Source organism: Macrobrachium rosenbergii, chromosome 14 (genome assembly GCF_040412425.1).
Source record: "Macrobrachium rosenbergii isolate ZJJX-2024 chromosome 14, ASM4041242v1, whole genome shotgun sequence".
Taxonomy (NCBI): domain Eukaryota; kingdom Metazoa; phylum Arthropoda; class Malacostraca; order Decapoda; family Palaemonidae; genus Macrobrachium; species Macrobrachium rosenbergii.
In genome coordinates, this window is record NC_089754.1 from 41,204,771 (window position 1) to 41,223,710 (window position 18,940).

The following is an 18,940-nucleotide window of genomic DNA, read 5'->3' on the forward strand; positions in this document are numbered from 1 at the left end:
CATAATGCTTGGAAGTTCTAATACGACAGACCTCAAAGGCCACTAGCTTACTAAGGAAGCTTGGAAAGAATAGAATGCGCACGTCTGAAAATAGAAAGCAACGCCGAGAGACCAAAGCTACAACAAACATAGTTGAAAAGCGTGTCGCAAAAGCTTATTACATCATAGCCTCAGTTAAAAGTATTGGCATCAGCTTCGATTTCACCGCCGAGAAAGCTAAAATGCCTAAGAACTCCGTGTGCTTTGACTTGTCTGATCTGTTCTGAAATTTATTGATATTAATCCGTTGCTCTCATGTGGGTTTTCCACTATTTCTTTTCACATTTTTGCATTTTCTCCAATCATCTTTGTGGCATGTTCGTGTTATACGGAGTGCGCATTGTGAATAGTAGATAATAATGGTTGACAGAGCAGTTCTTTAGCGAAATACAAACGTACGATCCTGGACATATTTCGTATAAGCCCACCGGCTAAAAGTTAGAAAAAAATGTCAAACGAAATATAAATATTTTGAGATGTGTCATATAAGTCCCGTCCATTTACAGTAGCTGATCCTTGTACGATGGAGATAGTGCGTAGGCCTATTCGGCTAGTGGTTATTTAAGGAATTTCGATGTTAATGGAAGCCTATTCCGTGAAGGTGTCTAGATACGGCTGCGATCGTTTTTAAATGGACCTGAGAAGTTCCTGTTTGAAGGGCGTCCCGGAGAATAGACCTGAGGAGTGTCTGTGAACGTGAGAGTCTGGGCGTAGGCAGTGGGCATCCGACAGGTGCTGTTCTCACCCCCCTAATATCTCCCAAAAAGATAAACATAAGCCCCAGGGCAAGGACTATGGGTCCTGGCAGCGTGTCACCAGCATTCCATGTAGCCAGGTGAGACTGTGACTTGAATGGACTTGTGTTTCTTTTTTATGTATGCTGATGTAAATCAAGTTGTCTCTCTCTTGTATCTATTTTGTGAAGTAGGGAATTTTATCAGTTATTGGTACCTCATATCGTACGTAAAATTGTTCTTTGTATTTTGTCAGTTTTGCGAAAACGCTTAGTATATTGACAGTGGTTGTGGTCTATGCCTTGTTTCTTGGTCATACCCAGTGTAGTCTCTCCACTGGTGTGGGTGTATTAGGGAATGGTGTTTGCAATATTGCACGTTCATGGCTCTCTCTCTCTCTCTCTCTCTCTCTCTCTCTCTCTCTCTCTCTCTATCTATATATATATATATCTATATATATATATATATATATATATATATATATATATATATATATATATATATATGTATATATATATATATATATATATATATATATATATATATATATATATATATATATATATATATATATGTATATATAAACCATACGCCTTTTTCCCTTCAAAATGGAAGGAACTAGAAGGTGTTATGTCTTCAGTTCTCATCAAGAATTTTGAAAAAGGTTGCCAGGCCCTGCCGTTTTTCATCTTGATTGCAGCCACCACAGCTGTCAAATTATCAAGTCCATATTTTTCTGCTCGGGTTAACTGATCCACAATAGGCTTTTAAATGTATCGTGTCCATCTGTCAGTCCCCGACCCTAAGTCGAGTTTTTATCCACTAGCTTGGCAGGAGAGAATGCCACCTGTAACACAACACCCACACACATTTACACACACGCACACATATATGTGTATGTGCATATATATATATATATATATATATATATATATATATATATATATATATATATATATATATATATATATATATATATATATATATATATATATATATATATATATATATATATATACATATATATATATGTATATATACACTATTATAGCTTATACCTGTAACACAACACCCACAAATTCACAAACGGACACATATATGTGTAGGTTAAAAAATATTATTTTAAATGTCTATATATACTGTATATATATATATAAAACGAATCCAGGTTAAAAAAAATTATTTTAAACTTGCGTGAAATGCACCAGTGGATCTTACTGATGCACAAAAATTAATGGCCACTTCCTTTTCATGTATTTACATTACTCAGAGTGCTCAAACATTCGATATTTATCACAGCAAGGAAAAAAGTAATACAAGTCTGCTCCTTCCGGTTGCCATGACTTTCAGTTGTCTGTCACTTACGATTAAAAAAAGCTGAGAAAATAAACTGCCGGAAATGAATTGATTATAGTAATTTCACAATGTAATGGCTTTGTAAAAATGACAGTGCGTTTATAAAGATGTTTTGTTATTCGTTGTTCAGTAATTATGTTTATAGATGAATGAATGAAATGCTACATTAAACGTTACTGTTCGTGGTTGTATCTACAACGTCGTCGCCTCAGCAGAATCGAATGGTTCTTACCGTCCTTTTAAACCAGCGAAAACCACACCAAGGCAAGATTCATGGGGACTAGTAATTTCAGCCGGGTTATCCAGACCCCTCTTCATGGGAAGCCGTCTGTTTTGACTAGGGTAAAGCTGGCCTCATTGAATGAGGACTGAAACAGTTAAGTTTTTTCCGATGGCCATTACACTCTTTTCCTGCAATCCAGTGTTTTTAAAATTTAGTTCTGAAATGTGCAGTGTTTTTTATAAGATTCAGTTTGCGTTAGTACAATTAAAATAGGTTTCAGGAATTTTACAGGCCCCTTAGGGAAAACTACTGTTTTGATTACATAAATAGTTTCTTATACTTTTCATAAGCTGTACTGGGAGACCCGGCAGAGGCCTAGTTTTTATTAAAAACTTAATCTTAGATGATAAATAAATGTGACTCATGATTCTGTGCACAATTCTGCTTATCAATGCATCCTCATCATTAACAAGAGTTACACTAGGTGAAGTGTGCTGGCTAAAATATATATAAAAACCAGTGATTAATTGATAACCAATCACAAGGATTTATATATTTTAGCACAAGGCTGTTACGAAGTTGGATGCATTGGTAAAATATGTATTTTTTTGGGGTACTAAATGACATTGGATTTTGTAGCATTCACACTGTTTACGACACACTGGCCATCATGAAAGGACTTTGAAATTTTGGGACATATACGCGAAGAGCATTTTTTTGCAAAGTTCAGCTGGCAAACGTGAAAACCTATAACCATCCAGATCAGCTGAAACTCGGAACAGTTTTCATCATCAGTCACGTTTAATGTTGATTAAGAGTGCGGGACGCCATAACAAGTCTTGATGGTGACTGGATACTCTGAAGCTCTTTCTCGAAGTCCGTTCAACGCCGGTCAACTCTACAGCCAGTTTAAAGAAAATTGCTTCGTAGTGCAGCTTCATTTTGTCATGCTAATTAAACCAAACCCTTGCTTGATGAGTATCCAGGTTTTCTAAACTGTTGGATCCTTGGCATGCAAGAGTCCGTAACTGTGTTAATCGGATCTGGTTTCCGGCGTCCTTTTGAAGTACTGTCAAGGATAAGCCATCCAAAGACTCGTAGAAGATAACGTCTCAGAGAACCGTATGGCAGATGGAGAGGTTTTGAAATCGCCCTGCCAGGGAGAAAATCCAAGCAGCGGATCAGTTCATCATTAGTGACAAAGAAAATCGTCTTTCACTTTGGAAGTCTGTGAAATCACCACGACACGTGATAGATATCTCGTCCTTACAGTTGTCATTTCACTTAACTTTTGATTCAATGATAGCTTTGTATTAAACATGTATGGTAGTTCTAACTATATAATGCGTCATGCTGACGTAGAAATCCTTTTATCATTATTATAATTCTTAATGGGTAGACTTCAGCTGTTTAAGGGATTGTTATGTACCTGTTAATTACATTTGATGTTTATAATACTTCCTTAGGCTTATATATGATAATTTTTGAATTTTACCATTTTTCACATTCACGGCCAAATTTCGTTGTTCTACATTTATTTTGTTTTTTCGTTCATTTCCTTTATTCTTGTACTAGGTTTCGATTTCGGGAGTTGATTTGCAGTTAGTTTTTATTTTGATTAGCGCTAATATTCTGTAGTTTTAATTATGAATGATTGATTTTTTGGGTGGGGTGAGGACTGAAGGGTAAAATTCCAGTTCTGAATTTTTTTTTCTTAAATTTTCATGTCTGATTGAAAATGTTTAGAATTTTGTCTTTCGTAAAATGACACACATACATTTTATTATATATATATATATATATATATATATATATATATATATATATATATATATATATATATATATATATATATGTATATATATACATATATATATATATATATATATATATATGGGGGTGTGTGTGTGTGAGTGTGCGTTTTTTTTTTGTGTGCGCGCATATATTCGGGTGGCCGGGTACGCTGTCCTAATGCGTTTTGTGGACAGGAAGCGCAAAGTTATATTTTCTCGTACGTTTGCATTTCGCAGTTCTTCATGACTCCAAAAGAACCCCCTCCCCGCCAACTGCCTCCGCCCCGCCCCCTCCCATAAGTCGGCGGCGGGGCTTCCCGTCCTCCCGCTCCTTGAAGTCATTTTAGCCCATCAACTCTGTGGACCGAAGGACGGGGAGGAGTCAGGGGGTGGTCTCTCCCGGGTAAGGCTGAGCTTTTGAATATAAGATGATGGCTGCCCGTGATTCTGATCAGTGCAGGTCCTGTACACGTCTTAGCCGACTGAAAGTGCCTCTTGGGGTTTTTTGTCCTCTACAATTGTCCTGGTCTCAGAAAAGATCTAATAGCACACGGTAAGCCATCTGAGTTTCGTTATGCATGCGAATATTTTACAAGGTATGTTGTGAAGTTTTTGCAAGGGATGTTGTAAAATTTCATCTTTTGTTCATGTTGCAGCCTCAGTCCAGCTTTCTGGGCGACTTTGGTTTTAAAAAATTGTTTTTGAACTATAACGCAAAGAATGAACAACTTTACCTTTAATTCCTTCTGCTAGATATCTGTCGTCTGGGGTTTATTGTGAGAATATTCAGCTCAGAAGCTGGATCAGTTCCATCCAGATACAGAATATTGATTCTTCACCACAGACTGAACTTGGTTTAGCAAAAGACGCTTGATAGCCTTAGTATTGTATGTCAGATCATTATAAGCAGGACTTAACTCTAGGATCTTAGATTTTAGACTATGCTCTGAGAGGTCAACACTTTCAAATGTATATTTTTAAAAAGACATCGTTTCAAACATTGGTCCATACTGTGTCACGGTCTGTGTACAGTACCACGAAAATTCACAATATTTGATGAGCGTTCCCTTATAGGCGGGTTCAGCATGCACGCTTCCCTTTTCATAAGTATTCCATTTTTATCACTTAGGTAATCGAATTTTTGCATATATTTAAGAATGTATCATCAGAGCCTACAAAGCCGCGTGACGCATAAGGCCTCTACAAATGTGCAGTAAAGGGTATATCATAATACATATATTTCTTTATATATTTTTTCCCTTTGCCATTTTCTGTCAGTTATATTTACTAATATTTTACGATATTTAAGTCATACATACATATATGTATATACATATATATGCATACATATGTAAATTTATATATATATATATATATATATATATATATATATATATATATATATATATATATGTATGTATATATACAGTATATGCATTTATATATATATATATATATGCATATATATATATATATATATATATATATATATATATATATATATATATATTAGTTAGTTTGTATAAATAGCCTTTAGATAAATATATTCCTTCGTTATTTGCTAATTAACATTTAGGTCATACAATATATATAATTATATATATATATATATATATATATATATATATATATATATATATATATATATTATATTGTTTATATATAAATAGCTTATAGATGTATAAATATATTTCTTTGATATTTATTATTGATTATATTCACTGAATATATAAATATATATATAAATATATATATATATTTATAAATATATTTATAATTTATAAATATTTATAATTTATAAATTATATATATACATATACAGTATATATTATGTATATATCTAGTGTTCATAAATAGCTTTTATATAAATAAATGCATTCTTTTATTATTTTCTGTCAATTATATTCACTAATGTTTTAACATGTTTAAATACATATATACGTATTTATATATTCATATATAATTACATAAATATTTATATATATATATATATATATATATATATATATATATATATATATATATATATATATACATACACACACACACATTGGGTATAATTTATAGATAGATACAATCTTTTGTCATTTTCCATAGTTATATTCACTATTTTGACATATGTAAGTCATATACTGTACATACATACATTATATATATATATATATATATATATATATATATATATATATATATATATATATATATATATATATATATATATATATATATATATACATACATACATACATACATACATACATACATACATACATACATACATACATACATATATATATATACATATATATATATATATATATATATATATATATATATATATATATATAGCTATATAATACGTGAACTACAACTGTAAATCAACGTGTTGTAAATCAAAAAATAAAAAGAAAAAAGCTTCAAGAAGGCGCTGACGATGTCCATCGATATTCATCTAAGACTTTTAGTAATGAGCAAACTTCCACAGACCGGAATGCTTGTGTGTGACGAACAAGAGGAAAGAGAGAACTATAACTTAATATTTAGATACAACCGATCATGATAAACCAAGATGTGCAGGGGTGTTGGGAAGAGCTCGAGGATTTGTTTGCACAAAGGAGATTAGACGCCTAGTGGCGTATTTATCCAATATGTGTGGAGAAATCTGAAAGTTACAGAGGACATGGTGACTTTTGCAATAAACGTTTGAAGTAGGTAAATCTGCCAAGAATACATTTATTCATTTATAACTATCTACACACTATATACATGTATATGAATAAATATATGTACAAATATATTGTATATATACAGACGTGCACACACACACAAACATGTATATATACATATACACATAAATTTGTATGTTGTGTGCAAACAGCTTAAAGATAAATAAATATTTTCCTTTTCCTTTGTTATTTTCTAAAAGTTATATTCATTAAAATTTTAACATGTTTAAGTGATACATAAATACATACTGTACATACAGTGTATATATTATATATATAATATACATATGTATTACATATATATATGTATATATACTCTCTATGTATTTATGTATCTATGTATCACATAAACATGTTAAAATTTCAGTGAATATAACTAATAGAAAATAATAAAGGAAAAGGAAAATATTTATTTATCTATAAGCTATTTGCACACAACAGATAAATTTATGTGTATATGTATATATACATGTTTGTGTGTGGTGTGCATATGTGTGTATATATACAATATATTTGTATATATATTTATATATACGTGTATATAGTGTGTATATAGCTTATAAATAAATAAATGTATTCTTGGCAGATTTACCTACTTCAAATGTTTATTGTAAAAGTCACCATGTCCTCTGTAACTTTTACATTTCTTCACACATATTGGATAAATTCGCTCCTAGGCGTCTAATCTCCTCGTGCAAACAAATCCTCTGAGCTCTTCCCAACACCCCTGCACATCTTGGTTTATCATGATCGGTTGTATCTAAATATCAAGTTATAGTTCTCTCTTTCCTCTTCTCTTGTTCGTCACACACAAGCATTCTGGTCTGTGGAAGTTTGCTCATTACTAAAAGTCTTAGATGAATATCGATGGACATCGTCAGCGCCTTTTTGAAGCTTTTTTCTTTTCATTTTTATTGTTGATTTACGGCACGGTTTTGACAGTTGTAGTTCTGCCTTAAAGCTCCATGATGTGGCTGGCTTACATTTTCATCTAATCTATCTATCTATCTATCTGCCTATCTATCAAAAATATATATATATATATATATATATATAATATATATATATATATATATATATATATATATATATATATATATATATATATATATATATATATATATATATATATATATATATATATATATATATATATATATATATCTATATATATATATGTATATATATATATATATATATATATGTCTGTGTATGTGTATATACACACATATACAGTTAAAATTTGAATGGCCGCGTAGTCTGCGTTCCAGTGAAGTCTGCACATCCTGCAGCTGACATCCTGTAGGACCTCTCATTATGTTAAAAAAATGAGACCCATTATCTGTCTTGTTATAAAGTTGAACTTTAGCTGTGTCACAGGAATATCACAAGAATGCTCGAATAACTTGTTAACCTAAGGCAGCAAACGCTTTTCCTAGTTGAGCATTATAAGTCGAAGGGGGAAATGTCACATATTTGCATAGTATTAAGAAAATTATAAGTCCTTTCCCAAAATGCGCGTTCATCAAAACGGGAAACTTTGTTGCATATTATAATGCCTCATTTTTTCTAAGGTAATAGTGGTGTTAGGCGCTCCTCTTTTATCCGGACGCGAGATTTGTAAAAACGAACCAGATCTTCGACTGAGTTCTTAGCTAATATTTAGTCATTTTATATAAATACAAGTTAATGCTATTAATTAGATGCATTTTAAGATTCTTGTAGCATATTCATAGGATGATTAAGTTATGGTTCCTCGGTGTCAACTGAGCTCTTACGACCTAAATAGTGAATAATGTACTTGATGGTTATGCGACTGTGAAGGAGGGACTGGGTCTAGCTTGCTCTTCCCAGAAAGACTGATTAAGAGCCGTATCTTTTTTTTTATAGCACCTCATTAAAAGAAAACAGGCGTGATAATGAAAATATGGATATACAAAATCCGCAAAATTATGTTACTTACCTTTATGCAGGGGGCGTGGACATTAGTTTGTCCATTTCTTATAAGAGACAGAGTTGATCATCTTGTAAAAGTTACAAGAGTACTAATGTAATTTTAGCTTAGTGACATAAAATTTTATATATATATATATATATATATATATATATATATATATATATATATATATATATATATATATATATATATATATATATATATATATATATATATATATATATATATATATATATATATATATATATATATATATATATATGTATATAAATGTAATCTAGTATACACATATATATACATATATATGTATATTTATATATATAATAAAAATTGAGAGCGTTGTTGTTATTGTCACTTAGACAATGGTAGTAGATACCAGCGAAAAATAGCTTCTGTAGACCTCTCCGTTCCTTATAAGGTGCCACTTTCTCAACCCTACTGCAACCAAAGTACTAAAAGCCTGGGGCCGGAAGGGGCGTTGCAAGTAGCACGTGTCAGTATATGGCTGAGTTCCTCTCGACATATGACAGTTGAATTTACACGCGTAATCACAGTTATTTTCATTCTTAATGCGCAATCATGTACATTTTATGTATGGGGTCTATAATCTATATAATCTACCTGTCAGCGAGGAGCCTCACACCAATCATTCTTGTACCTGACATTCTTAAACACAAAAGTCTCGTGCCTGTCGCTAATATGAAGATGATACGCATTTTTTTGTCGTCCGCTCGCCTCCGGGCTGGGAAGCGCGTAGTATACTCGCGTCATATTTTACGCTGCTTGAGCCAGTGGGGAATTTTCACTGTAGAGAGAAAAAAAACCTATATACACCCAATATATGATATATATTTATGATATATATATGTATGTATATATATATACACATACACGTGTGTATCTGTGTGTATATATACATATATATACTTATGTATACATATGTATATATATAGATGGATATATGTCTATCCATATGTATATACTTATATATATGTATATATAAATAGTAGTATATATAAATAGTATTATATATATATATATATATATATATATATATATATATATATATAAAGTACATTATATATAATATATGTATATATATATATACGGATAGACATACATCCATCCATATATATACATATGTATACATGAGTATATATATATATGCATATACATACATACATATACACGCGTGTATGTGTATATATGCATACACATATATGTATAATGGGTATATATACAGTAAGTTTTTTTCTCTCTACAATGAAAATTCCGCACTGGCCCAAGCAGTGTAAAATACGACGCGAGGATACTCCGAGCTTCCCAGCCCGGAGGCGAGTGGACGACAAAAAATGCGTATCATCTTCATATTAACGACTGGCACGAGATTTTTGTGTCTAAGAATGTCACGTAAAAGAATGATTGGTATGAGGCTCATCGCTGACAGGTAGATTATATACCCCATACATGAAATGCGCATGAGTGCGCATTAGGAACATATACTTTCCTTTAACGGTTTAGCCTAATAATGGGGCGCCTTTGGGACCTCAGTGATATGCTCTCCTCTAACTTTGCTTTATCAGTTAGGAGCTTAGAGACTGATCCCGTATAGATGGTGGAGGAGAAATAAATATAGCTCGTTTCTTGATAAATCAGTCGGGCTTCTAATAACTTAACACGACTCGAGTAGTGAATAATGTAGCTGGTGGTTAGTCAAGTGTGATGGGAAGAGAAGGTTTAGACTGGAGTCAAGATAGAAGTTTGACATATTAGAAAATGCAGATTATGCTATTTTAAACATTAAAATACAACGAGATATACATAGTTCGCTTTATAGAATGCACCAATTATATAAAAATATGGGACATTTAATCATTCAAAGGGTAGTACGTATAGTAAGGAAATAATCTGCAAAAAGGGACGAACTAAGAGTAAACTGAGCGAGGATTAATATGTTTAGGTCTTTCAGATGTATAGGATCCAATACAGTTTTCTTAGGTTAGAATTCAGTGAGACTAAGAAAGGTATATTAAAAATTATCAGACTGAGTAGGATTTGGAAGTCAAATATACGGATATTGCGTACAAAAATAAGATTAGATTATACATTATTCAGTTGCGATATATATATACATAAATATATTTACAGTATACATACATACATATATATATATATATATATATATATATATATATATATATATATATATATATATATATATATTTCTATACAAACATTTTGCGACATTGAAACTACAGCTCACAGAAAAATTCTGTGGATTTGTAATGAAATTTTAAGATTATTAGGAGTCAGATGGCAGGATAAGGTGAGAGGTAAGAGAAATTACCTAAGTTTCTAAAGGACATTATTTAATGATGAAGGGGAGATGGGGATGGCCCGAACATGTCCCTCGGAGAAGCCCTGATAGTATCAGCTGGGTTCCTGCGCGCACCGGAAGATTTGGAAGACCCAGACTTGCTTGCATTAAAACTACGAGACGGTAGGCTGAAGATGATCGGAGATTTGTGGGTATTAAAAAGCAAAAGCACAGGAAAGACAAGACGGTGACGAAATGTAAAGTGATCACTTTAATGATACTCATTGTGCTGACTGTTTCTCCCTAACAGTCAACATGAATGCTTCCGGCTCGAAACCACAGTGTCCCTTCAGCAGACCTCAGAATCTCTCGAATTTTGAGTCCTCGAAGGAAGTGACTGACATCCTTCACATGAAGACGGATGAGGTAAGAATTGTCCTTCACTCTTCCCTCCTGGTTTCTCAGGTGGAGGAGTTTCTCGCTATACCTTCCTGTACACTTTTGAATGTTGCTTTAGTTCCGTGTGATTATCGTGAGTCAAGTGCATATCCCCAGAGCGACAGAAACATGTGATGGTAATGTTCTCATTCTCAATCTTCATCTCCAGTTCCCAGTGCAGATTATTGTTTAGCTAATAATGGATACAGAAACGAACCGTAACTAACTATTGCACTGTAAGTGGGAAAACGTGAAATGCCACGGAAGAAAAGCAGAATCATTTTATATTCTATCTCTCCCCCAGGCAGGCGTCTGTTCAGGTACTGTCTGTAATGGGTCGCTGATGAACATAAGGAGGATGCCCTTAAATATCCGATCCCCAAGTGAAGTGCTTGTTCAGGCCAAAGAATTATTGGGAGAATATTACAAAGAGAAGAAAAAGTAAGATTAATAAGTTTTTCTAAGTTATACCAAGGAAGTCATGAAATATTTAAGTGTGCGGATATTTAATATATTTAATTTAAACTTACAAAATCATTTATACAATAAAGAGATAAAGAGTCCTTTCCACCTGAACTCCGTAAATAATCTGTTATACCAACTCTTCATCTCTCTTCGCCCTCGAAGGTTTGAAAGCAAGGATCACCTCGTCCGCCTTCAGGAAGTGACTAAAAGCATAAATCGAACGGGCACCTACCACCTGACCTATGACGAGCTGGAGTTCGGGGCCAAACTGGCCTGGAGGAACGCCCCTCGTTGCATCGGCCGAATCTCTTGGAACAAACTGCATGTAAGTGAAGCAATAAAAGATGAACGTAACCAAGCAGACAGGTAGAATAAGAATTCAAAAGAACAGAGCTTTGCCTTATTCGATAAATGGATAGCGTTGGAATATATTCTGTTAATTTGTCGGTGGTCTCGTGTATAGATACGGGAATGATTAGGTGGCTGAAAAGTTTTCACAACCATCGATCTGCATGTTTTCGAAGACTGTTGCGTTATTTAATAAATGAAAGAATATAAAACGAATGGAATCTTCAGTCTTAAGAAATCTTATCAACGATGAACAGATAGACTATAGTAATTAGACAAACAACTTTGTTGAAGTTGATCCTAACATTAAGAAAAAAAAACCTTAGCGCACGTTCACGTTGTATCTGTTGTAATAAAACTGATGTTGATTGAGCAATACTTTTGCAGGTGATTGACGGAAGAAATGTGAAAACAGGGAGGGAGATGTTTGAATTGATTTTGGAACACCTTGACTACGCAACAAATGATGGCAACATTAGGTACGTCTCACTAAAATTGGTTTTTGTTGTAAAGAAACGCCTGAAGGGTAGAGTAGAGTAGAATTTTGATTTTTATTTATATTTTTCTCTCATTTTCTTATATAAAAGTTTACAGTTTCACATTCTGTATGTGAATTGTAGTGTTTCGACAATGCCTGTAGTTTCATCTTTCTCTTATTTATTTGTCGACACAGGTCGACGATCACCGTGTTCCCTCAGCGAAGGGCCGGACAGAGAGACTTTCGTGTCTGGAATCAGCAGCTGATCGCCTACGCCGGATACGAGCAGCCCGATGGCTCTGTTATTGGCGATCCTGCCTTCAAGGAGTTCACCAAGGTCGGTTCTGCCAAAAACGATGTCGTTTATAGAAAAAAAAAAAAATACTCGTGTTCCCCCTCAGTTATCTCTTTCCATTTCGACTTTTTTTTATGAGAACATATTGTGCATACACAAACACGCGCACACACTATATGCTGCCGAAGAATTTATCATACATCCTAATTCCCTAGAAGATTTATGGTGAATGGAATGAGGATCGCCTGGCATGGTATATCGCCCCTCGTGAGGACTGTGACGCCTCATGCAAACCTTGAACTCGTGGACTTTCAAGCCTTTTTCCTAATACATACTCTTAAGACCCACTTCTTTGGCTCTCGAACATCATTGTAACCTGCTGTTGTTACTCGCACTGATCTCTTCAGCGTCACAATTTTGCGAGGGCGCTTGTTACAGGAAATCGACTAACCTCTGATGACATGGTTCCGTGGCTGTTTCGTTCCTTCTACTGCCAGGCTTTGAAATGGTTTTTCCAGTTTCTGTTTTCCTGACCTTTACAACCTTTCTTCCTTTACAAGGGCAGACCTACGGCTTCTTCTGTAGTTGAGGCCTACCCTCTCTCTCTCTCTCTCTCTCTCTCTCTCTCTGTTACACGAGCACCATAAAAACTACGAGTGAATCCCTTCCCCCTCCAGAATTTGCGCGACAGCTGTCAAAGTTTTCCAATATAATTAATTTTCCTGCATATCTCCATCGGTATTATAAATTTACAAGTGATCCAAAACGCTTTAGCTATCGTCAGTAGATTCTAATGCTTCGCGGAAAGATCGATGTTGCATTCACTATGAATACGACTATTTGATGGCAATATCTGAATAATGCAGCAGCGCAGAAATCCACTGATGCAGGTCACATCTTCCTCATCGTTTGCCTTCTTCTTCTTCCCAAATCAGATGTGCCAGAAGATGGGGTGGAAGGGCAGCGGTGGTCGCTTCGATGTCCTTCCCTTTGTGGTGTCAACGCGCACAGGCGAACCGGAATGGTTCGAGTACCCGAAGGATAAGGTTCTCGTGGTGAAATTTAAGCACCCAGAGTGAGTATGATAGCAGAGTTGAGATATGATGTTTGTTGGTTGCAAGTATATTGCAAATAAAAACAAAAAGAACAGATCGGGAGTTCGTTTCAGCAATGGCTGTATATATATATATATATATATATATATATATATATATATATATATATATATATATATATATATATATATATATATATATACTGTATATATATATATATATATATATATATATATATATATATATATATATATATATTCATGGACACAAGAGTTGGAGGAAGATATCTTTAAAATGATGATAGTACTGGAAAGAAGCTGCGGAGACTGAGGAAAGGTGGAAAGTGTTTGCAAGAGGAGAAAGTTGAAAGCGAATGTTAGCAAGAGTGAGATATTGTGGGTAAATGGAAGCCAGGAAGATGAAGGAATGAATGTTAATGTGGATGGTTGAAGAATGAAAGGCTTGACTAATATAGACGGATAAGAGTAAATGAAACAGATGATAGCAGAATGAGAGAAGAGATGAATCTTCAAGATCAATAAATCCAAGAAAGCAGCGGGATGTTGATAAAAGGATTGGAAAAAAAGAGCAGTGAATCAAGGAAGGCAGCTTAATGTTGAAAAAAGGATTGGAAAAAGCAGTGTCGATGGAACTAAAAGTTGAAATGAGTGATTAAGTTGTTAAGTATCACTTACAAGTGTGAAATGTGGCTTTTGAGATGAGTTGTTTCCATGATATATGAGGAAGAATATAAATCAAAGAATGAGAAATGCTGAAAGATGAAGGGATATAAGAAATGTGCAAAGGTGAAAAGATGGATTAATATTTTGAGATGGCTTCATCACGTCGATGTACGCTAGATTTTGAGTGCATGTAGAGGGCGTATGAATCAGCTATTATTGTGGAAGTTTTACTTCATAGTGAGTTTATCCACGTTTATCACTTACAGTGAATGCAACCGTGACTCTTGTGTTGTTTTTTCTCTGGAGTCACCTTCTAACAGAGGAAACAGATTGATTTTGAAAAAAAAATATACAGTATATATGTGTGTATATGTATATATGTGTATATATACATATATATATATATATATATATATATATATATATATATATATATATATATATACTGTATATGTAAATATATAGATACACTATATAATATACTCACAACAGTTGAAACGTCTCTTTTTTGTTATAGGTACGATTGGTTCGAGGGGCTGAATCTGGAATGGTTTGCAATTCCAGCAGTTGCCTCCATGATGCTGGACTGCGGAGGAATCCAGTACACAGCGGCGCCCTTCAACGGGTGGTACATGGCTTCCGAGATCGCCACACGGGACCTCTGCGATGTCCAGCGATATAACGTATTGCCGGTAATAATGGAAATGCGTAAATTACAGTTCACTGCTATTTTCATTTAGGGAGAAGTTACTGTGGATCGGGTTTGTAAATCCAGATAGTCAATTAATTTTGTATAAAAATTCAAAAGTTTTTCTTCCGCACTCAGTAGTCGTATTGCAGGTGGGCAGCAAGGAATGTGAAATCATTTTATTTCGCTGTTTTCCTCCGTTGAAACTGTCATCCATGAAATCATGTAATAGTTGTCGCTAAACACACATATTTAGAGAGGAGTAACTTTAATGATCTGATGGGAGGAGTTGCATAGCAGGAATACATTTGGAATAAGACTTTTGTAAACATGATAATTTACGTACGATTTCAAATCTGAAAGGACACAGGGACGATTATGAGATGTCTTTCCATCAGACAGCAGTGACTACATAGTTGACGTAACTGACATTTCGTACATGGAGAGTGTCAGCACCTAAAACAAAACCAGTTGTGAAATTCATGAAATATATTTCTCTCCGTGAAGGACTGTAGATGAATCGGCAAAATGTTTGTATCGCCATCAGTGCAACGTAAAATTCTGCACACGTCCTATATTTATCCCCATGAGATGACCGACCGAACGCATGATTTACTATGGACAAATGTTACTTTTCTTTGACCTTGCTTCGAGTAGGAATGGGGATTCTTAGTCTATTATTCCACAGATATTGGGCGAGAAGCTCGGCCTCGACACGAAGTCTCCAGTCAGCTTATGGAAGGACAAGGCAACTGTGGAGCTTAACGTAGCTGTCTTGCACTCTTTCAAGGTAAGGAAGTAAAACCAGTATCAGCCATGCAAACACGGATACTTTGGAATATTTTAATCATTGTTTAGAGTCAGCCTTCTTCATAAACTGCTAATAAACTTCTAGATTTTATATATATAGAAGAAAACGGCAAATGATGTATGAAATCACATTTGAGAAAGATTCGACACAGAAAAAGGTCATCAACTCCAATGCATCGTAAGAAGTATCCAAAATTTTGCAGGGTATTTGTAACAAAACATTGCAGTAGCGCAATCAACACCAAAAAATGCTTTATTGGGAAGACTTGTACAAAATATTAGTTCACAAACATGAGCGCAAAAAGCTCTGTATGTATCCAAGTCAGTATGTATGATTATGCAGGAACTGATTTTTTTTCTAATGACATGAAACAAGCAGCTTAGATTTAATGTCATCACAAAAAAATATTAACTTAAAAAATTTCTTCATGACGTCATTACATGAGGTCTTTATCTTAAGATCAACTAACAAGGTTTATCTGCACTCTTTTCTTTACCTAAAGATGCTTTCCGAACCTTAAAGGCTTATTTTTTGCTAGGAGAAAGTTTTTCCTTTTTTTTTTTTTGCCTGAAGTTTTTTCGCCAGAAGAATATTTTGACACCAGATTTCTTATTTTTTGAGTAAGTACTACTTTTCACACCAGATGAAAGACCAATTACACATGAAACCAGGAAACCCAAATAAAAAAAAATAAAACATCATGACAAATCCCTTCAGTTGACATCGTTAGAAAAATTTTTTCTCAGATTTCGCCTATGGCCCCTATGAATAGTCATAGTGGAAACATTACTTATGCCAATGCTTCTAGGTATGTTTACTCCTTTTGCAGTTTACTGGCCCTTAAAGTTGTTTAATCTAACATTAATAACAGGAGGAAGAAGTGACCATCGTCGACCACCACACTGCCGCGGAGACCTTCATGCAGTTCCACAGCAACGAATATCGGCAACGAGGAGGCTGTCCAGCCGACTGGGCTTGGATAGTCCCACCCCTCTCGGGCTCTCTCACGCCCGTGTTTCACCAGGAGATGTCGCTCTATTACATGAAACCCGGCTACGAGTACCAGATCCCGGCGTGGATAGCAAACGAGAAGCAGGAAAAGATGATGAGCGGGGAGTCGTCTCAGGATGGCTCACGCCCTATCAAAAAATTCAAGAAAGCTGCTCTGTAAGTTCCAGATAGGACGACCAAAAGTTTTAGTACTCTTTTACATAATAATTCTTCTATATTGTCAATTTCTCATTGCAATATCTGAGGGATATAATGTTATATTTATTATGTACTTTTCTACTCTTGATCTGAAAATATTGAAATGGACACTTTAACTGATGGCTCCAGATGGTGCAGACCTCCTATTCTATGTAAGGTTTTTCATTTTTGGATAAGGTAGCTAACCCGTAAGACCTTCACTCTGCATGCAACCCAATAGTTGATTAACCACTGAATAATTAGTTAGTTCACTGCTTAGGTCAGCATAAGCACAAAGGATTTTTTGAGAAATTGGTCCCATCTTAGGTCTCTCGCTGACAGAAGAGGTTGTTTTTATCACTGAGCCACAGACAAACATAACTGTGAATCATAGATGAGTACAGATTTACAGATTTTCTCATTGTTTGCCAGGGCTGTTATTTTCTCCACTACCCTTTATGTTGCTGCTCTAGCGAAGAGAGTTCGCATCGCCATCATATACGCTTCAGAGACCGGAAAGTCTCAAGGATATGCCAACACTCTTTGCGGTATCTTCAGCCATAGGTTCAATCCCGAGGTGAGTGGAGGTAGAGAGGTGAAATAATCACTTTCATTTGTTCAGAGCATCATGTGGAATTACTATAAAATTCTGTAATTTATTTCTTTTGTGCGTAAGACGACCTAAAGAGAATTGGATCTTTTATTAGGTCATCTGCATGGACGACTATGACGTCAGCAGACTGAGCAATGAAACCTTGGTGGCCATTTTGGCATCCACAACTGGCGTTGGAGAGCCTCCCCAGAATGGAAAGGTAAGTCCTTCTCTCCTTCTCTGTAACATTTGCCAGTGAACATTTTCCTCAAAACAGACAGATGTTTTTACATTTTATAAAACTATAAAGTGCATTTATATTAGAAGACTTATCTAATTATGGTTGCAGGAATTCACAAAGAGCCTGTACGAACTTCGAGAAAGGAGCCATGCCAACGGCTCAGACGAGAATATGTGAGTAGTATTTGCCAAGCAAATTCACCAGTGTGTTGAGAGACTGGTTTGACAAGAGTAACCTGACAATAATCATGTATGATATCTTGCATTGCAGTGTAGTCTGTTATTTTTCTGATGAATCTTTAAAGCAGTGTACTAAGATCATAAATTGACTAATTATTTTCTTCCTTTATTGCAGGTTACCTTTCTGGGATGATTACGAGGAAGTCAAAGTGTAAGTACAATAACTTTAATTGAGATTAAAAAGATTGTATGAATATGAATACAATTTCACGTGCACACATTTCTTGTATTGTATGTATGTTTATAAATATGTCTTTGAACAGTTTGTAGCCAT

General features: G+C 34.5%; 1 protein-coding gene across 3 annotated transcripts in view; it reads left to right on the plus strand.

Annotated features, from left to right (window-relative positions):
* Positions 1–18,940, plus strand: part of LOC136846015 (nitric oxide synthase, salivary gland-like) — a 110,008-nt gene that overhangs the window by 77,617 nt on the left and 13,451 nt on the right. For 2 of the 3 annotated variants that reach the window (XM_067116634.1, XM_067116635.1), the window contains 13 exons: positions 11,456–11,571; positions 11,888–12,024; positions 12,211–12,373; positions 12,784–12,875; positions 13,070–13,211; positions 14,105–14,244; positions 15,425–15,599; positions 16,284–16,385; positions 17,278–17,573; positions 18,027–18,171; positions 18,302–18,406; positions 18,536–18,600; positions 18,782–18,817. In XM_067116634.1, coding sequence (XP_066972735.1) covers positions 11,461–11,571; positions 11,888–12,024; positions 12,211–12,373; positions 12,784–12,875; positions 13,070–13,211; positions 14,105–14,244; positions 15,425–15,599; positions 16,284–16,385; positions 17,278–17,573; positions 18,027–18,171; positions 18,302–18,406; positions 18,536–18,600; positions 18,782–18,817 — 1,709 coding nt within the window. In that variant the 5' untranslated portion in view covers positions 11,456–11,460. Of the gene's footprint in view, positions 1–4,382; positions 4,699–11,455; positions 11,572–11,887; positions 12,025–12,210; positions 12,374–12,783; positions 12,876–13,069; positions 13,212–14,104; positions 14,245–15,424; positions 15,600–16,283; positions 16,386–17,277; positions 17,574–18,026; positions 18,172–18,301; positions 18,407–18,535; positions 18,601–18,781; positions 18,818–18,940 lie in introns of all 3 variants that reach the window. The other variant, XM_067116633.1, reaches the window with a different exon arrangement.